Source organism: Centruroides vittatus, unplaced genomic scaffold (assembly GCF_030686945.1).
Source record: "Centruroides vittatus isolate TY-2023 unplaced genomic scaffold, ASM3068694v2 scaffold_861, whole genome shotgun sequence".
NCBI classification, from domain to species: Eukaryota; Metazoa; Arthropoda; class Arachnida; order Scorpiones; family Buthidae; genus Centruroides; species Centruroides vittatus.
Genome location: NW_027122718.1, coordinates 1,638,651 through 1,662,115, shown reverse-complemented (window position 1 = coordinate 1,662,115; position 23,465 = coordinate 1,638,651). Strand labels below are relative to the sequence as shown.

At 30.9% G+C, this 23,465-nt stretch overlaps 1 protein-coding gene across 1 annotated transcript in view; it reads left to right on the top strand.

Moving 5' to 3' along the window:
* The window catches only part of poe (E3 ubiquitin-protein ligase-like protein poe), a 187,860-nt gene extending 164,669 nt beyond the window's left edge, over positions 1-23,191 (top strand). The window contains 9 exon segments of the mRNA XM_067288343.1: positions 1,332-1,481; positions 1,562-1,760; positions 2,341-2,579; positions 2,660-2,785; positions 2,856-3,050; positions 5,667-5,751; positions 18,914-19,147; positions 22,326-22,485; positions 23,022-23,191. Of these exon segments, the coding sequence (XP_067144444.1) occupies positions 1,332-1,481; positions 1,562-1,760; positions 2,341-2,579; positions 2,660-2,785; positions 2,856-3,050; positions 5,667-5,751; positions 18,914-19,147; positions 22,326-22,485; positions 23,022-23,092 (1,459 nt within the window). The 3' untranslated portion in view covers positions 23,093-23,191.
* Positions 23,192-23,465: the final 274 nt, after the last annotated feature.

The window sequence follows — 23,465 nt, the reverse complement described above, 5'->3', positions numbered from 1 at the left end:
TTTTACAACATTTAAGTAAATTAATTTGAGGAAATAAGTTTCAACATTTTTTGCAAATCTTTAATACATTGTCATACACTGCAAAAAAATTATCAACATGGTTGCAACTTGGTTAAAGAAAGTGAAACATCAATAAAAGTGAGTAATTTTAATTAATCATATTTTAAAAATACAGAAAATTATATTTTATTTGAATTATTTGGCATGTTATAATATAAATATAATGAGCAATTATTTATTGTGACATTGTCATAATGCCTTTCTGCAATTTTTAATCATCATTTAATTTTTAAAAAAGTGACTTCTGGTTGGACTGGAAGTTATGTGATTTTTTTATTTATTTGTTCATATATAGTTAATTGGGGTCTCCAGCCCCTAAGCTTTTTATATATGTGGTCTCAATTTTAATATTATCTTGCCTCTCTACAACATACTTCTCCTGATAACAACCAAGTCATCTAACTTCTTTTTTAAGAAAATTTTCAATTAAAATCATGTGACTTCTAATTCAGATTGGAAATTCATATATAGTTAATTGGAGGTCTCTGGCCCCTAAGTTTTCCATATCTAGTCTCAATTTTCATTTATCTAACTTCATTTTTAAAATTAAAGAAAGACAAATGACAGTAGGAATGTATAGGTCTGCTGTTTGAAAATTGCAACCCAATAATTAATAAAGTTAAGAATTTTTCTGCACTGATAATTTCGTAGTACTAAGAAACAAATATCAAGTAAAAATATTCATTCTTACTATCATATTGGCTAGATGTAATCACATGATTATAATTTTTATTGATCATTTTCGGGTTTTTTTTAATCATGTTGCATTTGGCAAATGAAGTCAACATTTTTTGTAGCAAATGCAGGGAAATATAAAGATTTCTTCAAATTTTTGAAACTCATCCCGTTTCAAACCAGAAAAAACATTGTTTTGAAAACTTTATTTTTTTAATTTTGCATCAAAAATTTTTCTAATATATACCCATCTTTTATGCCTCACTTTTTCCAGTAATTACATATTTATTTATTTTGTGATTTAACACAAAGAAATTGATATTTTGAAAGAAATTACATTTTCATGCATGACCTTGAAATTTGTGAAAAATTTGATCCAATATTAATTATTCACTGATTCCTACTTTTGGCTAATTTTTGTCCCATTATCTGTCTGGAGCCAATTCATCGTGCTTATCCTGGTGTAGTATTTATGCAAGAAATACTGAATTTTATATGAAATAAATTAATCCTTGATTTAAATCATACTTAAAGCACATAATTATTACATTTTAAGTGCATTTTTTCAAAATATTTTAAAAATTTTTTACTTTTAGAGGGGCATTGTTGTTAGCTTCTGAAGATTGGAGAGAATTTACATCTAAACCAGCCTTAAAATATGTTCTTCGTTTTCTTACTGGGCTCAGTCACGGTCATGCTACAACTCAGTTAGCTGTGAGTGCTACTTGCATTCCTGTTATACACAGGTACAACATATTATTTAACATATGTATTCAGTATGAATAAATAATAATAGATGATTAAATAAATGATGGTTTTATTTAAGGTTGGAACAAGTTTCTAGTGATGAATGTGTTGGTTCCTTAGCTGAAAACTTAATGGAAGCTATTAAAGAAAATCCTAGTGTAGCCGAAAAGATAGAAGAAGTCAGAAAACAGACAAGAGATGAAAAGAAACGCCTTGCTATGGCCATGAGGGAGAAGCAATTAGGAGCATTGGGTATGAGAACAAATGAAAAAGGACAGGTAAATTATTATAAATTTGTTTAATTTTTCAGTTATTATTTAGTGTTCCCCAAAATCAAATAAAATTTTGAAAACTTTACTCTTGAAATTAAAATTAAATGTAAATGAAGTTAAAAATAACTTTTTAGTTTTTTCATGTTTTAAATCAAGTTAAAAGTTAGGATTTTGATTAAATATCATTCAAAATAATCACAATTTTAATCAGTTCTTTTATTTCAATTAAAATTAACTGTGATAATTTTCTCATTTTTGAACAAGGAAATTTCCAAAATGCTGGAAATTAAATTTTAAAATTATTCTTTTATTATTTAACATAGTTAATTATATTTATTCATTTGTTTTAGAATAACAGAATTTAGAATAAATTTCTATAAAACATAATTGGAACAATGGAAATCCAACAGAAGATCCTAATTTATCATCAGGATGATGAATTAGGAGTTTTGTTTTGCTTTTCTAAAATAGTTTCTATATTTGATTGTGTTTTATTGTTATGGTTGGATTCAATTTCAGTTAAATCTAATAGTTGACTTTAAAGTTTTATTATAGGAATCTTAATCTATATATTTGTTTTTTATAGGTTACAGCGAAAAGTTCATTATTAAAACATGTTGAGGAATTACAAGAAGAAACAGGTTTGGTGTGCATTATTTGCCGTGAAGGTTATAAGTTTCAGCCGACAAAAGTATTGGGTATTTATACTTATACTAAGCGCTGTAATGTTGACGATTATGAAATCAGACAAAGAAAGACTCCTGGCTATTGTACTGTAACACATTTCAATATTGTACATGTTGATTGTCATATGGCAGCTGTAAGGTAACGACAATTTAATTTTTAACACACATTTTAATATTTTTATGGTACACAAATTTGGCATAATCTAGAAATTTATTTAGGCATGCTCGAGGAAGAGATGAATGGGATAGTGCAGCTTTACAGAATGCCAATACACGTTGTAATGGCTTGTTGCCTTTATGGGGTCCACAAGTTCCAGAATCTGCTTTTGCTAGTTGCTTAGCAAGGTACAGAATAGTTATTTTGGTAAATTATAATTTATAAGTTTTAGTTACTAAAATAATGTCTTCTATATAGACACAACACTTATCTACAAGAATGCACTGGCCATAGAGACGTTGGATACATATCAACTGTACATGACTTGAAGTTACTTCTGCATCGGTTTTCAACTGAGCGTTCATTTAGTGAAGATAGTGGAGGAGGTGGACCTCAAAGTAACATGCACCTAATTCCATATATTATTCATATGGCACTTTATGTAATAAACACGTAAGTTTTTTTAAGAGTAGAATTGACTTTATATATAGTATCATTAAGTATATTTTTATGTTAAATACTTTGTAGTCTAATAATTAATATTATAGCAAACACCTAGAACTTTGTAGTCTTATAAATAACTTTCCTTTTTATCTATATGTTAGTCTTGCTATTATGTGCATTTATTTTTTTATTTAAACTGTTATTTTGTTTGAGTACTGAAATTGTACCATATTTATTTAATTTATTTTTAATTCTTTCAAAATTATTCATTTCATAATGAATTTTAAAAAATTTATAAGTTGTCAATTTATTGATTGTGTGTATTTTCTTTTCTATTAATAATACAGTTACTGATTTTGTGCATGCTATAACCATTCTTTAAGTACATTTTTATAATTTCTTGAATTTCAATGGATTTATCTATTTCATTCATGGTTCGTTGTGTAATTTTATCTATATATATGTAAAATATATTTTTCTTTATATAACTGGGTACCTCTGATGTAAAATGTATAACACTGTCATTAGTACATGGTTTTTTATATTTTTTAAAAATTGTTTTGTCTTTGAGTCTAGGAACTAAGATGTCTAAGAATGGTAATTGATAGTTGTTTTCAGATTCTAGATCAAATTTAATATCTATATCTGTTTGATTCACTTGTTCCAGGATTTGATCAGCATGTATAATATTGTCATCATATTCTACAAAACACTCATCAATGTAACGATATGGTTTTAATATTCTCTTGATGTTAACAACCTCTTGATCTATATTGGAAGAAGGCTTAATTCTGCAAGAATTGGACCTATTATTGAACCCTTAGGGATACCATCATTTTGCCTATAGAATCTTTTATTGCTTAAAGTAATTATTCTCTAATACTAGAGATACCATATCTATAATCCATTGCTGACAGTTTTGGGTTTTCAGTGTTTCTAAAATCCCGTTTCGTTTAATGGCCAGATACATACTGCGTATGTCCAAGGAAGCTAACCTATAAGTTGGTTCGAACTTTACAGTTTTAATTTTTGTATAAAACAGTCATTACTCTGTATGCTGTAATGTGATTTTTCTAGTGTGTTTAGTTTTTCCTTCAAGAGACGCTCTAAATTATCCTTTTATATTTACTAGAGGTGTATACGAGACTGGATCTTTGTGTTTTAACTTTGTATGAAAACTTTGGTATTCTGTTTTCACTTTTTAAAATAAATTGTTTTTCTGTTTTGCTTATCAGGTTTTGTTTTTCTAGTTTGTCAAGTATTATTTTTAATTTTTTGTTTAGTAGATCTGTCAGATTATTTTTATTGTTTTGACAGTATCTTTTATTATGTATATTGTTTGTTTTACTGCTTGTTTTAATTATACTGCTCTAAGCATTGAATCAGCATGTTTAAAGTAAGTTTACAACATTTCCATTTATGTTATTTGCAGTATTTTAAAATCGTTAACATCTTGTTAATATTGTAGCAAACACCTGAAACTTTGATCTGTAATCAATGATTTGTCATTGGTATTTTATCAAATGTCATGATTTTATTGTACATTTTATAAATGTAGTAGTATCAATTTCATAAATATGCAAGTTGAATTACAACCTTAAATTTTTACTGTCATCATAATCTATCTTGCATGTTCTATTCCTAAAATATAGTTATATTATAAAAAGCTGATGAGGGACTTAAGGTCCAAAATGCATTCTTTTTGAAAAATAGTGATTTTCTAAGGCTAACCTATTACACTTATTGGATTTATTACATCATCCAGTAATGGTGTAATAAGTCTAGCAATAAAGAAAGGCCAACATAGTGCTCACAAAAAAATTATTTGTTTTAAACAATTTTTTCTTGCAATATTTATTTCTTTATTTTTTCTTTTATTATTTGAGCCGTAAAAAAAAAGAATCAACAAACACACTTCATTATTAATTTGAAGCGAATAAGAATCTAACACCATATCAGTCTCAATGGCCATTAAGCAGCTGTAAGTATTATGGAAAAAATTCCATTTTGATCAAGAAAGATAAATCTAACATTCCTCTGGTTTTTAGAGTGGCTGTAGATAACTATTGTGGATCAAGTGTGGATTTTAATATTATTCAATAGCCACTTCTCATGTTTTTGTGAATTAATAAAGTCTAGATTTGGTTAATTTTCTCACTAATGTTAGAGTATGAATCATCTATGTCAATTTTAAAATTTATATGAGTAGTTTACTCTTCATTCAAAATTTATTTATGAATTGGAAGCATGATTACAATGAACTAAGATATTTAATTTACATTTATAATTATTTTTTTTAAGATTGTACAGTTTTAAATTTGACTTTTTTCTTTATTTAAAAATAAGTTTGAATTTATTTGAATGTTATGATTTGTAACATTTTAACATTCCAGGGTTGAATTTTTTAAAATATATTCTATTCCATTTATTTTTTAAGTTGAGGCCATCCTCAACATAAAAAATGTGAAAATAGATGCAGCTGAATATAACAGTGTTTCTATTTTATTAATTAACATACAGTACCAAGTCTCATTAAATTTTTCAGTTTGAGAACCTTATACACAATATTCTTATTTCTAAATATATATGTTTATACCAAATGTAAGATTGGCTCTTTTTATTTAGAACACGTTGTGTTGCAAGAGAGGAGAAGAATATTTCTAACTTTCTAGAAACTCCAGTTGATAAGTGGATAGAGAATTCTTTTGAGGTATGTTTTTTAAATTTAATTTTCTTCCAAACAGCAAGTAAATATTTATTTTATTTGATCAAATAAAATAAATTTCTGATCTGTGAAACTGTGTCGCAGAATCCTTAAAACCAGTCTAATAAGTCCTGATAATAGAAAGTACGTACTAGTAGACAAAAATAATATTAGGATATGTTCTACTTCTCTAATAACAAGCATTCTTGATATTGTTCCTACATAGCAGCCTATAGTATTTGTGACATTATTTTGAAAGGAAATTTTATATATTCTTCACTTTTCTAATATGCTAAAAGGATCTCTGACATTGCTACACAATTACTATATCAATAGTTTTTCTATTCTAGGAAACTGTGTTTCCTGTTGATACAATAACCCTCATCATATATGAAAAATGTAAATTGTAGTTATGCAACGAATATTCAGTTACTATTCGGTATTCGGCCTATTTTTCGCTATTTGGCCAAATACTGAATACCTAAAAACAGGAATAAGAAATAACAAAAACACAGTAAATTAATCAGTTTGGTAACTTTTATTAATGCTGAACATACATTTCAAGTTCAAGAAAGTGCAATTTTTTGCTTATTTATCTAAAAGATCAAAGGAAAGGTAATATAACTAAGTTATTTTTTTAAGAGATCAGAAAAAGGTAACAAATCAAATGAAAACTACCTACTTATTACGTGGTTTAGTCATCTATATACTCGTATACAAAAGAACAAGTCCTCGGAGGATAATTAATGCAGAGCCAAAACTACTGGTGCTAGAAACTTATAAATTTAAGGGTGTGTTCTTTTGTAAAGTTCAGGTGTGTTAAGAAAAAATTTCCCATTTTTCAATTACATGATAACGGAGTTGGTGATAACGGAGAAAAGAGACCGAGAGGACATTGGTATAAGTCACAGTTGTGATTTCACAGATTTGAGACAGCTTGGTAGCCCGAACAGCCCCAGGCTTTCGTCCGTGCACACTAAGTGACTTTCATTACAAGCATTTAGCTTTTTGAAGTCTATGAGAACAATTATTTGGCATTGACAGCTGCGAATTTCACACCAATAAGCTGCCTCGACTCGTTTGATTATGTTTGTAAAGTACTTAATTTTAGTATCTTAGGAAACCGACTATAATTATGGTCGGTAAAACTTCCGTTAACCTAACGGGTACTTTACGCGGATTCGAGATTAGTTTGCCAGGCCTGGGCTTTTAAGCGTGCACCGAAAAATTAGTAGTAATAACGATAAATATCAAGTCAGATCAAAAGTTCAAATATATTTAATTAGCAACTAGAACGTACTACGTACAAATGTCAATAATCCAAACAAAATTTATTAACGAAAATCAACAAGTCAACCCGACAATAAACTCAGCTACTTAGCTTAACTTAATATTAATTTCCCCTTTGAAAATTCAACAATCAAATACTTAGAAACTATGAACAAAATCTCTTACTAATTAAACGTCTATCCGTCACCTCACTATACGAAGAAAACTATTTCCTCAATACTTTCGATATCGTCAAATCGTCAATCGAACTCCTCTTTAGCACCTTGGATCGTCCAATTATCAATCTGGACTTCTATCAGAAAATACTTCGCTTTCGAATCTACCTCACTCTCACAGTCGCCTCGATTTGGAATTCACCTCTGTTTGGAAATCACCTCTCCTTCTTCGGTTAACGTACGGGTTTTATACTGTGAGGTGACGTCACACTTGAGCTGGGTTACTCCCCTTATTTACATACTTAGTTGCTAACATTAACTTTCTTTTCTGGCAGCTTTAAGTTTCCGACAAAGCTTATAAACCGTTTACAAAATATTTATCATAATTTTCTGGGATGTTTAAGATGGTTTATCAAGTATTTCTCTACTAGTGATTGTGGGGACTCCCCCCTCCATTTTTTTTCTCTGCGGACTGTTACTTCCGCCGGGCAGCGCAAGTGCGCAAGATTTTTCCTACGGCGCTTATTTCTCCGTGAGTTGTTTTATCTTCATTTTTCATTACTAACAAGAGAGTGGTGGGGAACCTTCGTCCTAAATAAACATAAACCTCAAACAAAAGATAATAAAACAGAAATAATAATAAAATAAAAATAACGTTCGAACTCAGTTCCTTACATGTTATCAACTCAATTTCATATTTATTTTCACATTTTCACTTTGCGGTCCTTCTCTGTTCTTTTTCCATTATTTACACATGTAGGTCATTTCATTGTTATCCACATTTGATATCATCACTTATCACATACTGCCATGACGCTCATGTCTGTCCACTACAACTGTCAAGAATTAATGCGATTGGTGAAGCGTAGTGACAGCGGGCCAATAGAGAGCAGGGTACATGATCCATGCCATAATGCGGTTTGCGTGCCAATTTTTGTACGTGCATTAATCAAGTCAAATAGTTTGGCCGAATATTCGGCTATTCAGCCACGCTCCTGACTGAATATTTGGTATTTGGCCTGCGGCCGAATATACTATTCATTGCAACATTAGTAAATTGTTATTTTGTTCTTTTGGCTATGTTTTACCTACATGCTAGTAGCCATCCCTGCATAGATTAAGTTAATGTACAATAAAATAAAATTTATACCTACAGAAGAGAAGTTTAATATACAATGACTAATGGGTCTATTATATGGATTAAGCAAGCAAGTATTTACTGTAATATATTTTTATTGGAATATTACAGTAAACCTCTGCTAACTCAGACAAATTTTTTTGAAAAATTGTACAGCAATTTAAAATTTCTTGACAATCAAAAAATTACAATTAATGAGTGACAATAATTATAACCACATTATAACAAACAATTATTTATTGTGACATTGTCACAATAGGGCTGCAATTTTTAATTTATATAGTTTAAAATACATTCTCTCTATCTCAAAATTAGTAGTGGCTTGCCCCTGTACAACATATTTTCCTTTAACAGTAGTCATGCCAGTCATCTAACTAACACTTTTCAAAGAAAAATTTTAAAATTGAAATAACGTGACTTCCAGTTTTTATCAGAAGTTCTTGTATATCAATAATTAATCGGTACCTCCTGCCCCTAAAGTTTCCATGTCTGGTCTCATCTTTCATCTATCTAACTCTGTTTTCGAGATTAAGGAAAGATGGATAGATGGATGACAGTGGGAATTTATAGGACTACAGGTTTTTCAAATTGCAGCCCAATTAATGAGTGTTTTTGAAATTCATAACTCTATGTGATACTGTGCATTATATTATTGTAGTCAGTAAGTTAGTAAACACTGTATATGGCTGTATACTGTGTAAGGAGTTGATTCTGAACCGTTCTATTTTGTTTAGCGATTATTTTTAGTTTGTTGTTCTATTTATTTTGGGGCATTTCGTTTCATTAAGGCTAGATTATTGCACTTTCCCGGACAAAATTGTAAAAGTTAAAACTCACTTACAAAGGCTGCAGATAGAAAAAATGACATTATCATCCAAAAATAACATCTTCAGGGTGGGAGAGACTTCCACAGGAAGTTAAAAGAATGATCTCCCACCCCCAAATTGTTACTGGACAACACAAAAAAAAAATCTTATAAAATTGTGAAGTATATTACATAAGTAAAAAAACCAACTGCTAGAATCAAATAAAATGTTACTGTGTAAGTACATAAATAGAGCGAGTGGGTGGATACATTGTAAAGTCACCACATCTGCCACATAAAAAAGAGATGACTCAGATGAGGTGAAGTTTACATTCAAATGAAGTGGTACTAAGAATCAAGTCATAAGCAAAAGGTTTCCCAGTTCCAGGTCCAGGTCTAGTAACAGAGTTTTGGTGATGCATAGTCAAATTTGTAAGATTCATTGTATTTTTTATTGAATTTTACATATATGGGCTCTACTAATAAATAGAATTTTTATATTACATATAGTAATTCTTCAACATTTGATCTTTAGTAATGATATTTTATTTTTGTCTGCACAAGTTTAGGCTTGGCATACCAACAACAAACAACAAACCTTAGTATGTAACATGCCATTAGTGAATTTCTCTGGGCTTTTGCTTTACTTTTGTATAATAAGATATTACAACTGTATTGTCAGGAAATTTTTTTAGCTCATTTCCTATAGTAATAAATTCAGCAGTATAATCTATTGAAGCTCAGCATAATTTCCATATATAGCTGTCAAAATAAATTACTGTACTATATACCACATGCCTTTTTGTTTTCCTATGCCATCAAAGTTAGCAGGGGTTTACTGTGTTTATATTTGCAAAAAAGAAAAATTAAAAGTTTCTTACATACATGGTATATCAAAAGTTTCTTTACTCGTTTTGAAAATTATTTCCTGACATGTTGAAAAAGTAATAAGAGAGCAGCACTGATTTAGATTTGTGATGATCTTGAAAATGTTACAGACAAATCCATATGATGTGGGTAACCATGTATCATTGATTGAAAAGTGGGAAATGGGAAATGTGACCATTGTTGAGTATGGTTCTTGTAATAATAATAATTTATTTGACATATAATTGAATACAGTATCAAAGGGGAAAAGAACAAAACAGAAAATTCTTTTAACTCAAACCATCTAATTTCTTTAACATCTTGTTAAATCTTAACAAATCCGAAAAATTGGAGTTAGAACTACCGTGCAACATTCTTAAGTATTCCCTGTACACATCATACAATTGCTAAACATATGGAAACACCAGTTGCTATAACTATAGATCTGGTTACAAATTATACATACCAAAGAAGCACTTCTTGACAACAATTTAACTGCAGTCTCGCAATCTGTTTTTTCATCGCAATAGAGATTCCAACATCCCTTAACTTGCCATGCCAAAATCAGGCTTAACCACACAATAATAATGCAACAACCCAGAACTATTCAACACATTCTTCATCTCCTGTAGTTCCAGTTCTATACATCTCAATATTATGGACGGTATTCATTCTTTCCATCTGTCAATTTGTTTCTCAGTAACCATATTACCGAAATCCAGCCACTATGAGTTACTCTCCACTTTCATCCTCATTCTTTCCATACTGATTCTAGGTAACCTATCCCTAGATAATTCCAATATTCTTACATAATATTTCAGAACTGCTTTTATGAAAAAGATTTTCAGCAGTACCTGTCCAGTTTCCCATAAAACAAACACATTCAATGCATGAAATCTGAAGCCCAACATTTTCTTCTAAAATTCTCTATGAAGTATCTCAAAATTATTGACATTAGCCAAACCCCAGACCTGAGCACCATACGACATAACAGATTTAACTGTTGAATCAAATAACCTGAAATGTGGAGAATGCAAGGTTAACCCTGGGATATTAACAATTTTACATAATTTCACCAAAGCACCTTTAGCTTTCCTTGCAGTAATCTCAAAGTGGTCTTTCATATTAAGATTATATTCAAGCCAAAGGCCCAGGTACTTATATGTTTACTTGATCTTTTACTACCATTTTGAAAAACCATTATCTTAGTTTTTTTAATATTAATCTGCAAATCCATCTCAGTTGAGAAACTCAGAAGACCATCAATTGCCAACTGTAATTCAAACAGCTGTCAGGTACAATCACCACATCATCTGCGTACAACAGAACCATGATATAAGTATTATTTCCTAACCATAAGCCATTAAATCTTGAAATCTCATTCAATCTATTTACCAAACCATCGATATATAAAGAAAACAGTAATAGACTCAGCGGGCATCCCTGCCATACTCCTTTGTTACAGTAGAAGGATTCAGAAGAAGTACCATTAACCAGCAAAAATGCTGATGTATTTGTGTACATTGATTTTAATAAATTCAATATTTTATAGCTTAACCTCAAATCAGCAAGCCTCCTCCATAATTTCAGATGATTCACTGAGTCGAATGCAACCCGGAAATCCACAAAACAAGTATATATTGATACTTTTCAGCATTTTTTGATTAGCCTTTCTTTTAATAAATTCCACAAAACAAAAATATGGTCCACTGTGGAATACCCTTGACGGAAACCCACTTGCATCTCTGACAGAAATGATCACTCTCTGCCCAAAACAACTGCCTTTTACATAGGATCGTTGAAAAAATTTTGCTAACATTGTTTAACAATGCAATTCCTCTGTAATTGTTTGTATTGTTTACATCTCCTGATTTTAAAATGGGGAATATTTTTGCCATTTTCCAGACATCAGGGTAAATTCCAGTTATTTATTTATTTATTTAGAGTAAAGTTTAAGAAAGCTGTCTGTCTTGCTGACAGACTTAGCCCTAAAGAAATGAAAGGAGCGAAGAATAAAAGCGGGAGAGTAAAGAGAAGGATAGAAGGTGAAGTCAGAGGGGATCACACGAGTCGCCTAAACCCGGCAATATTTAAAAAAAAAAACAAAATAGCAAAATTAGAATACAAAAATCATAAAATTTACAATTGTGGCTACTTTGCCTACAACGCAATTATCAAGGTAAACATTTAAACAATTTAAGCTTAACATTTGATAGTATTTACATTATTTACAGAATATCAATTCTGTTGTATTGATCCAGATGCTATTCCGAATGTCTGCCAGTCTCTTTTTGAGATGTCAGTGTCAGTCTACTGTTCATTGGGTTATCTTTTCGATGGTTTTCGCTTCTTCTTTCCTTTGGTGACGATAGCTTTCTGGTTGCTTTAATGAAATTGCAAAGATGCCTATATAGGGTTCTGTTTTGAGTCAATTCACTCTCTTTTGGTGGCCAATTAGATCCAGCTATAACACACTGTCCTTGGAATTTCTCTCGTTGGTGTTCATATTTGCTACATTCGTAGAGATAGTGGGAGACATCATCTATTTTGTCGGTATCGGTGTCGCACTTATCGTTGTTTTTTTTTGCTGAAGCGGAAAAGATATGCGTTGAAATTTCCATGTCCTAGCAGACAGTGTGACCTCATAGTTGGGTCTCAGATGTCTGTATGTTTGTTTATTGTTGGTTGTTGGTATGAATCTGTATAGGGTTCTTCCAGTTGTGGAGTGTTCCCACTCCTCCTGCCATTGTTGTTCGACTATTTCTTTGATTTTGTTCTTGATAATATTGAGTGGTATTCTTTTATATGTTGTTGGGAGATTTTTTAATGCGGCTCTCTTTGCCAACTTATCCGCCACCTCATTCCCCTCATTTCCCTTGTGTCCAGGGATCCACTGGAATTTTATTATTTTATTTTTGCCTAATTTCTGGGCCAGTTCAATAAGTTCGTTGGCCAGTTGTGTCCTTCCGTTTTGATTCCTCAGTGTGTGGATTACGACTCTGCTATCTATGTAAACCTTTATTGGTCCCTTAAAACTCTGGAGTTTATTGTCTACGTGTTGCAAAGCCTTGAAGACTGCCCAGAGCTCCGCTTGAGTTATTGTGCAATGTTTAGCCATTTTTAAACTCACCTGATATGTTTTAAAATTTTTTGGGTCATATATAACTACTCCAGCTTTGGAGCCTTCCGAGTTCTTTGATCCATCCGTAAAAATTTTCCATTGTTCTTCCTGGTTGTTATGTGTTTGTTCTATGTCTGCTTTATAACTGATCTCTTCCGCTGGATGTCTAATTGTGTCCATGTTTTTCGTTGCTTTTTCCAGTTGGTTTTCCTTTATTTTTTGAATGAGTTCACCAATGTCCGATGGCAATTTTCCCTTCTTGATTTTGTCTTTTATTTCTTTGCTGTTTAAGCAGTTAACGTCTTCCTTTATTAGGGACCATTCCCATACGAGTTGTTTGATCTTGAGGTCTATTGGTAAGATATTTGCTAGAACCAACAATGCATCCGTTCGGGCCGTTCTGTAGGCCTTACAAATGTTTATCATGTATTTCCTTTGTATTGATCGTAGTTTTCTTTTTGTTTCAACTTTGTTTGCCAATTCACCCCACACCTGTACTCCATACAGGATTACAGGCTCGATCGCCGCTCTGTATATCAATCTTCCTGACCGGTGGTTCAAGCCCCAGACATTTCTAGAAATTTGCATGAGTGTGTTGCTTTTCTCAAGCATTCTTTGGTGGATTTTATTTGTGTGTTCTTTCCAGCTGAGCACCCTGTCGAAAATGATGCCCAGGTATCTCATCTCGTTTACATTTTTGATTCTGTTTCCGTTGATATATATGCCAATTTGTTTTTTAAGTTGTCCTCTTCCTAAGTTTTTTGAACACACCATGAGCTCACATTTTTTATAATTTATTTCCAGTTTATGTATTTGACTCCACTTGTTTATCTTCTCCAGGGCTCTGTTTCTTTCCTCTGCTAGCCTGTTGCAATTCTTGTTCGCTATCATTAGAACGACATCATTCGCAAAAGCCTGTATCTTTGCTCTTGCTGTTTGGTCGTATTCTTCTAACAGGCTGTCGAATGCCAGGTTCCAGAGGCCTGGTCCACTTCTCGAGCCCTGTGGGCATCCTCTGGTAACCTGCTTTATAATGTTAATGTTATTAGAAAAGTAGCCTGCTTTTCTGTTATGTAAATAATTCCTAAGTATTTCTTGCATGTTTGTAGGGCATTCTGTCTTGTTAAGTCGTTTAAATACACTCGGCCACCACAAGTAGTCGAATGCTTTTTTAAAATCAACGGAAATTATCATGGCGTGTTCTTCCTTCTCCCACGCATTTGTTATAAAGTCTTTTACCCGGAGGGTGGCTTGGATTGTTGACCGTCCTTGTCTAAAGCTAAACTGCTGTTCGTTAAGTTTGTCATTTTTCTGGAGGTGGTAATAAATTCTGTTTATTATTAGCCCATCCAAAATTTTCCCAAGTACTGGTAATAAACTGATGGGTCTGAATTGCTCAGGGCTGTTTGCATTTTTTGTTTGGTAAATTCCAGTTACCAGAACTTCATTAAAAATATCCAACAGCTTCTGTTGCAATCGCTCACCTACCAGTTTCCAACATTCCGTCGGAATACCATCCGGGCCAGCTGCTTTACCTGACCTTGCCTCACTCAGAGCAATATCTAGTTCTTCGAGAGAGATATGCCTGTCAAGATAACTTACAAATATCATCTCCAAACAAATAATTTCCTTATCTAGATTATCACTAAACAATAAACTTTTAAGGTGCATAAGCAATTCAGTTTTAATCTCCTCTGGAATACGGAATTTACTTCTACCTTTTAATTTACAAATAAATTCCCAAAACATTTGACTTGACTTACACTTTGAAAGCAGTTGATTAAAACTGGTCAAATATTCCTGTTTCTTACTTTTACAAAGCACTCTGAAATTTTGCTTCAATAACAAATATTCTTCCAATCTCCAATCCTCTCCAACTCTCTTCCTTATTTTTCACATTAACCTTTTGTTCTAAGCACTCATCATCGAATCACTCTGAATTATACCTGGAGAAGCGTTTAACTCCTCTTTTTTTGTGTCTAAATTTCTCCATTATATCAAACACCATGACAGTAAGTTCATTTAATTCGCTCATCCTATCATCAAATTGCCTGTCTCAATAAATACTGTATATTTCACTTACAAATGCCTCCTGCCATTCCTTTTTCCATCGTCTATTAAACTGGACCAATTGTCTAGGATAGCCCTTTTTTTCCAACCGTTTGGCAGAAACTTCAAGATGCAGCATCATATGATCAGATTCAATACAGTCATCTATACTAAAATACAATAATTTCTGTTGCCAGACTGTTTATACACAAATAATCAATTATACTTTTACCCAAATATGAGATAAAAGTATATTTTTCCTGTACATTCTCCTTAACTTGATCATTCACAATCATCAAACCTTTTGCTTGACATAATTCCACTAACTTCAGACCTATCTTGTTGATACATTTGTCTTCCGAGCTCTGATAAACACTATAATCCAACAAGGGGAAAACACTATCTCCCCACTCCATTTCATTCAAAGTTCCAATTCTGCCATTAAAATCACCTAATAAATGTATTCCTTCATTTTGAAAAGAATCAAACAATGACTTAAGGAACTTATAACATTTAACATAAACTTCTATTCTAATATAGACAAAAATAAACTTAATATTTTTCCAATGTACCTCAAATAACCAATCTTCAAAGGGATGAACCACCACATCTTTCAATTCTTTATCAATCATCAGTACCATCCCACCTCTTTTTCGCCTTTTGTCAGATATACTAGTAGCATTAATCTTATAAAATTCGTATGCATTACTTACATGGCTTTCTTGAATCCAATTCACCTCACAGTGTTCCAGTACTCCATTTCATATTCCTTCTTCCATCTGTTCATGTTCTAACTGAGAACTTTTAGTGAATCATGCTTACTCCTAAAAGATAATCACTGACACAGCCATCCTCATCTTTATCTCTGCCGACCTTGTGAGAGTTTTCACTTATCACCAATTTATCACCTTTGAAATATGCAATTTTCCCCTCCTTTCTGGCCTGTCTTAAATTGTCCATCTGTTCTTTTTTCTTCTCTCTACATTCAATGGAAAGGTCCTCCCTTATGCACACTGCCTTCCTCCAATCAGAAACATCCAATTTGGTACAATTACTCTTCCAATCACTCAATATTTCTCTTTTTGCTTCCATGGAAATGCAGGTAACCAAAACCATCGTATTATTTCTGGTATTTTTTGTGAGTCTAACACAGTCAAGAAGGACATTCGATAAACTGACAACTTCCCGAATTAACTTTGATAGTGTATCTAAAAGGTTTTTGCTGTCATTCATCTCCACATTAAACGATACCAAATTTCTTTTCCTTAAATTACTTTTAAATGTGTTAACTCTTTTGTTTAGAATAGTGATAATTTGCATATCATTGGTCATTTCTGCAGTCGTGAATGGATTCTAACTTATTAATTCTCTCCATCAATATATTAATCTTATTGTTCATTTCCACAAAATTGTCTTTTACTAAACACAATTCCATCTCTATTTTTAATTCTATAGCATCCTTCATTTCATTCAACATACCTCTTAACTCTTCTAATAATAATTCTTGATCCAAATTCTTTCTAGTGTCTCTCACTTTAACAGCACTTCCAGTGGGACAGGATCGCAAATGTTTACCTGGTGGTGTTCTTGATAACATAGCGCTCTTCTTAAAAGCTGCTGCTTTTTCTTTGGCACTATCCCGATTCACACACTCTTTAGATTTAATAAACTTATCCATAATAAAGACCAATTACCAAAACTTAGCTGCAACAGGCACAACTCCACTTCAAAATGCACCAGCAGCCTCAGCAACTACAGCACCCCCCCCCCTGAGTATGGTTCTTAATCTGAAACAAATAGTTACACCTTTGAAAAGCTTATTTTGACACAAAATCTTACGAATGATTGTGTAAATATTTTGAAGGAAAAGTTATTCAACAAGGTATCACTAAGTAAGCCTGCTTTGTAAGAATTTGTTGAAAGGTTTTGTGAAACCTGGATCAGTTTTTTTCATTACCACATCATTTCTAATGAGTTGTAGTTATCTCAATATCCAGACTTGACTTTATCAAATTTCTTTTTATGGAGGTATCTTGCAAATAGTTTGTAAAATAATTTCCACAATTTGAATGACCTGAAATGCAACATTTCAGCAAACATAGCAGATATCACACCAAAGATGTTACAATACATAAGTAGGAATGTGTGTCATTAAGTGGATCTCTGCATCCAGGTGAACTACTGTAAGGAACTGAGTCTGAGCGTTATTTTTATTTTATTATTATTTTTCGTTTTATTATATTTTGTTTGGGGCTTATGTTTATTTAGGACAAGTGTTCCCCACCACTCTCTTAGTAATAACGAAAAAAGAAGATAAACCAACTCACGAAAAAAAATGAGCGCCATAGGAAAATCTAGCGTACTTGCGCTGCCCAGTGGAAGTAAACTGTCTGCAGAAAAAAAAAAAAAAAAGATGGAGGGGGGAATCCCCACACGCACTAGAAATACTTACTAAACCGTAATAACATCCCAGAAAATTGTGCTAAATACTTTGTAAACGGTTTATAAGCTTTTGTCGGAAAATTAAAGCTGCCAGAAAGAAACTTAATGTTAGAAAACTAAGTATGTAAATAAGGGGAGTAACCCAGCTGAGTTGTGACGTCACCTCACAGCATAAAACCAGCACGTCAACCGAAGAATGACGAGGTGATTCCTGGTCGAAGTTCTGATTGAGAATTAGGCTATCCAAGGTGTTAAAAAGGAGTTCAATTTGACGATAACGCAAGGATTGAGGAAATAGGTTCCTAGTATAGTGAGGTGACGGATAGACGTTTAGTTCGTAAGAGATTCTGTGCATAGTTTCTAAGTATTTGATTTGTCGAATTTTCAAAAGGGGAATTAATATTAAGTTAAGCTAAGTAGCTGAGTTTATTGTCGGGTTGACTTGTTGATTTTCATTAATAAATTTTTTTTTGATTATTGACAAATTGTACATAGTAAATTCTATTTACTAATTAAATATATTTGAAACTTTTTTGCTTTGACTTGATATCTGTCGTTATTCTTACTAATTTTTCGGTGCACGCGTAAAAGCCCAGGCCTGGCAAACTAATCTCGAATCCGCGTAAAGTACCCGTTAGGTTAACGGAAGTTTTACCGGCCGCAGTTAGTGTCGGTTTCCTAAGATACTAAAAATAGTACTTTACACTACTCTAAAATTACTGAGTACAAATACAATGTAAATGTGTACAAATGAAGGCTTGTGCATAAGTATTGTTCATTTATATTTTGTATACAGGTCATGTTCTATATATAAACAAAATAAGGGAACTTTCAGTACACACTGTATATTTGTGTATATAGCTCATGCATGTGTATACAAACTTTAATAGTTTTTATATTAGGTAATATAAAAATTAGACACAGTGGGTTTTTCCAATAAGCTTATTATGTGAAAACTTAGTAGTATTATTCAATTTCAAATTAAAATGTTGTGTAAATATGAATTACTAGTTGTATCAAATTCATTTATTATAATTTTATTTTATGAAAACTCAATAGAAGTTCAAATTGTTTCCTATTGGTTTTGTGATTTTTAACATTAAATAAATAAAGCAGAAATTAAATTTATTGAAATATCAGATTATTTTGTAGATCAAAATATTACTCTAAATTAATATTTGAAAATTATAGAAATCCTTATCAATACTTATATAATAATATTAAAGCAAATTATAAACAATATTAATCACCAAAAATTTTTTGCCGTGTTATAATATTTAAAATGTAATTTGTTTATTTAGGCCGAAGGATCCTTTTATTGGATGACTATGTCAGTGGTAGTTCAACCAGTTAGTAAATGGCAACAACAACGCATTGCATTTTTGAAAAGAACTTTAATTACGGCTCATGCTAGACATGTGCTACCCCAAGGTGGAAATTCTCTTGCTGATACAACTCCTAAAGATTATTCTGTCTATAAATCATCATTAGTCTTTTTCGGATTAATTGATGCCTTATATAATATATTTTTTAAGGTAGGTTTTATATATTTATTGTTTGAAAAGTTTGTAAGACAGATTTCTCAAAAACTAACTTGTTATTAATTTTTAAATTAAATATTCCAAATAAGCCCAATTTTAGATATTTTTTGGTGGAAATTTATAAGTTAATTTTGTATAATTAATTTTTTGTTTATAAGGAAAATTTAAATATTTATTACTTTGGTATTTTAAAGATAAACTTAATATATATATATTTGAGTGATGATAAATTCTCAAAACTTTTTTTATGCTGTAGATGATAATTATCTAAATAATAATCAAACACCTTTATCATTGCTGAGAAAGTTTAATTTAAAACAAATGTTTTCAACCTATTCCATAGGCCATCATCAGGTTGAAAACTGACAATTGGAACAGTTCCGTTCCAGAGGATCGAATATAAATATTTAAATTTCAAAAAATTGACAATGGATTAAAAGATAAATAATAAATGAATAGTGTATAAAAAATTATATCTAATAAAAACAAAGAATAAAATAAAAATTAAAAATAAACTCAGAAATACTCCTAAATACAAGTATCAACCAATACTAATGTAGAACAATAAAATAAATGTGTAAATTAAGAGTTCCTTGCAGAGTTTTTAACAATATACTTCCAGGCCACTGGAAGGCCCTCAGCGTCCCTTGCATTTATACATGTCCCTTCTAGTTTGCTTTTATAAATCTCTATTTTCTCTAGTTTGCTTTTTATTAGATATAATTTTTTATACACTATTCGTTCATTATTTATTATCTTTTAATCCGTTGTCAATTTTTTGAAATTTAAATATTTATATTCGATCCTCTGGAACGAAACTGTTCCAATTGTCAGTTTTCAACCCGATGATGGCCTATGGAATAGGTCGAAAACGTTTGTTTTAAATTAAACTTTCTCGGCAACGATAAAGGTGGACGATGATTATTTAATATTTTGCTGAGCACGTTCTATATAATGATAATTATCTAGTTCCAACAGCAGCCATCTCCTAAAAGAGTATAAAAAGACTTTTATGTAGTATGCCAAATCTTACAATTATAGGCTTCTATAAAAGAATATTATATTATTTTAAATATAATTCTTTTTTAGGTTAAAAAGATTTTAGAAGACAAAATATATAGTTGTTAGAACTAAACAATTCATGTATTTCATGAAAAGATTATTTAGTAATCATTGCTTTTGAACATATGAGCATATGCCTATAAAATTTACTTTTATTTTTAAAAATTTTGAATTATGTTTATTTCTAAATAGTTCTAAAAATAAATAATAATTAGTGTCTGGAAAAAAATCTGCACAAGTTTATGTAATGTAGTTTTTACTTTGTAAGAAAAAAAAACTATGAACTAAATAGTCATTTGAAAGATGATGAAAAGCTTCACATTACCTTTTATTTTTGTAATTCTAAAATTCTAGTAGTCAAACATGGGCAATTCCACTTTGGGTGTGCAGTGAAAGTTTCTGTACATGACTTTGGTTCACATTTTTCAGCAATTGATTCCTGTTTTTGCCTTCCACCACTTTTTGTGAACAGCTGTCTTAAGAGTTGCTCAAAAATCCTTGATTGAATTTCTGACATGTTGCAAGGTTGACATTTTCTTGTCATAGATAATCCAGTACAATTTTGGCATAGTGAGATCTTGTTTGATCTGGCCAGAAGATATATTCTGCTTAAAAATTGTTCTTCTGAATGTAAGAAATCAGGCAATGTTGTATACATTCATCTAAGTATCACTGGACATTGACAGCAAACTTGATCCGATTAGGGCTTGACCCAATCCTTTTGGTCTCATTACACTCTAAACCAAAATTTTGCCCTCAAACTTATTTTTCTTGGAAAACTTAATCAGCAGCATAGAGAAGATATCACTGGTATAAAATCCATTATCATTAAATGCAAGAGGGTGGAGTAAAATTCATCATTAAAAACGAAGAACTTTTTAGAGAACTTTTGCAGTAATCTTCTGCACTTTGCCTTTACCAGTGTTCTTTGCAAAGGTTACCAGGTGTTCTTTGTCTGTCCAGATCTGACATATCTGGACAGACAACTCCCTCGAAATATTCCTGGGTTTTTTGACCCATCTGAATTTGATCCTGGGTTTTCCAGAGCAGCAGGCTACCACCTTAACCACTCAGCCATTCTAAAATATGGTTAGTGGTACTGTACCTATAAGTAGGTACATTCATACTACCGTTTTTCCTGATAAGGAAAGGCTAGCCTACTTGTACTGAATACATATTTTTTTTTAAATTTTGAAAGCGTTTTTAGATTTTAAAATGAAAATTGATTTATTCCAAAGCAAATATGAAAAAATTGTTCTGGGTTGAAATATTTTTGAGTATTAGTTCATAAAAAAAAATTATCCTGTTTTATTTAAATTACTTTCTGACTACTTATCCATCTCCACAAAGAACTGCTTTGGAAGTGTAAAACTGCTCTCTATAAAAATTTTTCACTTTTCCAGCTGTTATATATGGCAGAGGGAAAGTATGGCGATAGGTCAAAAAATTACCCTCCAAGATTTATACATTTTTGGACTCTGGACCTCTGGTTTATGTATTAGAGGGATTGATGCTATTAAATTTTAGTGGTTAAAGATCGAAAGGGGGTCATGTGTTATATCTCGAGTGGGATCAAACTTAATGAAGAATTCACTCGTTACTAGCATTTTGGATCATTTTTGATTTTCTTGTAAAACTCATCTCTACCCTCAAACTTAACCTTTTTGTCATTTTATAATAATTAATAATATGATATTTTATTTAAAAACTTTTTATAACAGATGGTGCCACCCACTATTTCAAATTCTTTTGCTGAGAAAGTTATGCAACTTGTTACTGGAATTTTTGGTTTATTTTTAAGCTTTTTGCATTACAAATTTTTGAAGAGCACAATTTTTAAATAAGCAAATTTAATAATGTTTTAAATAGCATTGAATTAAATCTGATTTATGGTCATAATTGAACTCAATAAATAGAACTGATTTAATGATCTAAGAATTTTATTATTTAAAAAACGTTGTTTTTCGAAGTATTTGTTACTCTCGTTAAATAATTGATATTTTAGAAAAAGTTTAAGATGATTCATAGATGTAATTTGATCATATTTGTTAGCAATATATTAAAATCATTTTGTCAAACATTATAATAATACTTGCTATTTTTAATACAGCGTGTTACAGTTACAAATAACGAGGACTGGCCGGTAACGCTTGCAGAGTACATTCGTCATAACGATCAGCCCCTACTTGAAGCTAGCGATAGAGTTCTTTGTCACTATGAGGAATCTCTGTTGCCGTGTCAATCATTTGCAGAATTTTGTGATGTGATTGGTAATTTATTGTATTGTTTAAAATATATTACCTCCAACTGTTTCATTATTATATGATTAATCTTAACACAACCTGTATATAAACTTTACCAATATAATTATTATTTTGTACAAAATTAAAATATTTAATAAGAAATTTGGGACAAAATTCTTACTTCTTATTAATTATTTTATAATAATATGTTGTTTTCTTTCGTGTCATGCAAGTTAGAAGTAGTAAATGTATAATTATTTTATATAATTTTAAATACAAATATTAATTTGTAATAGAATAAAAATTAAGAAATATTAGGATAGGATAAAAGCAGTTTATAAATTGAGTATTACAATTGGAACAGAAAAAATTTTACATAGATATTTTTAAAAATAATGATATAGATCAATTCATTATTGACTAAGATAAAAATTAATTTAATACAAACATTTTTAATATTTACATTATTTTTTAAATTAATGAAAATTGTAATCATATATAATAATTTTTATTTATTTAATATGTAAAAAATATGTTAAAATCGAATAATTTATTTTTTTCAGAACTGTTGGGTGACATTCCTGATCCAGACAATTTCCTCCAAGAAACTTTACAAGCTACTACCAGTCATTAAATATTTAGCAAAATAAATTCAATTCTTTTGTGCTTTAATGCCAATTTATGATAAATTGTACTTTTTTTTTCTAAATTAAAGTTGTGTGTGAGCAATTAATATATTGTTTTTATTCCAAGAATGTTATAGGTCATAATAATTATTTTTTTATTAGGTAAAATTCGATAATACTCTTCACACACTTTATATAAGTAACTTATATAATTATTAAATTATTGTGACATTGTCACAATGCTGGGCTTCAATTTTTAATCATTTCAAAATTTAAAATATATGCTCTCCATCTCAAATTAGTGTCTTGCCCCTGTACATCATATTTTTCCATCAGTAATAGTTGTGCAGGGTCATCTATAACACCTCTTGGAGAGAATTT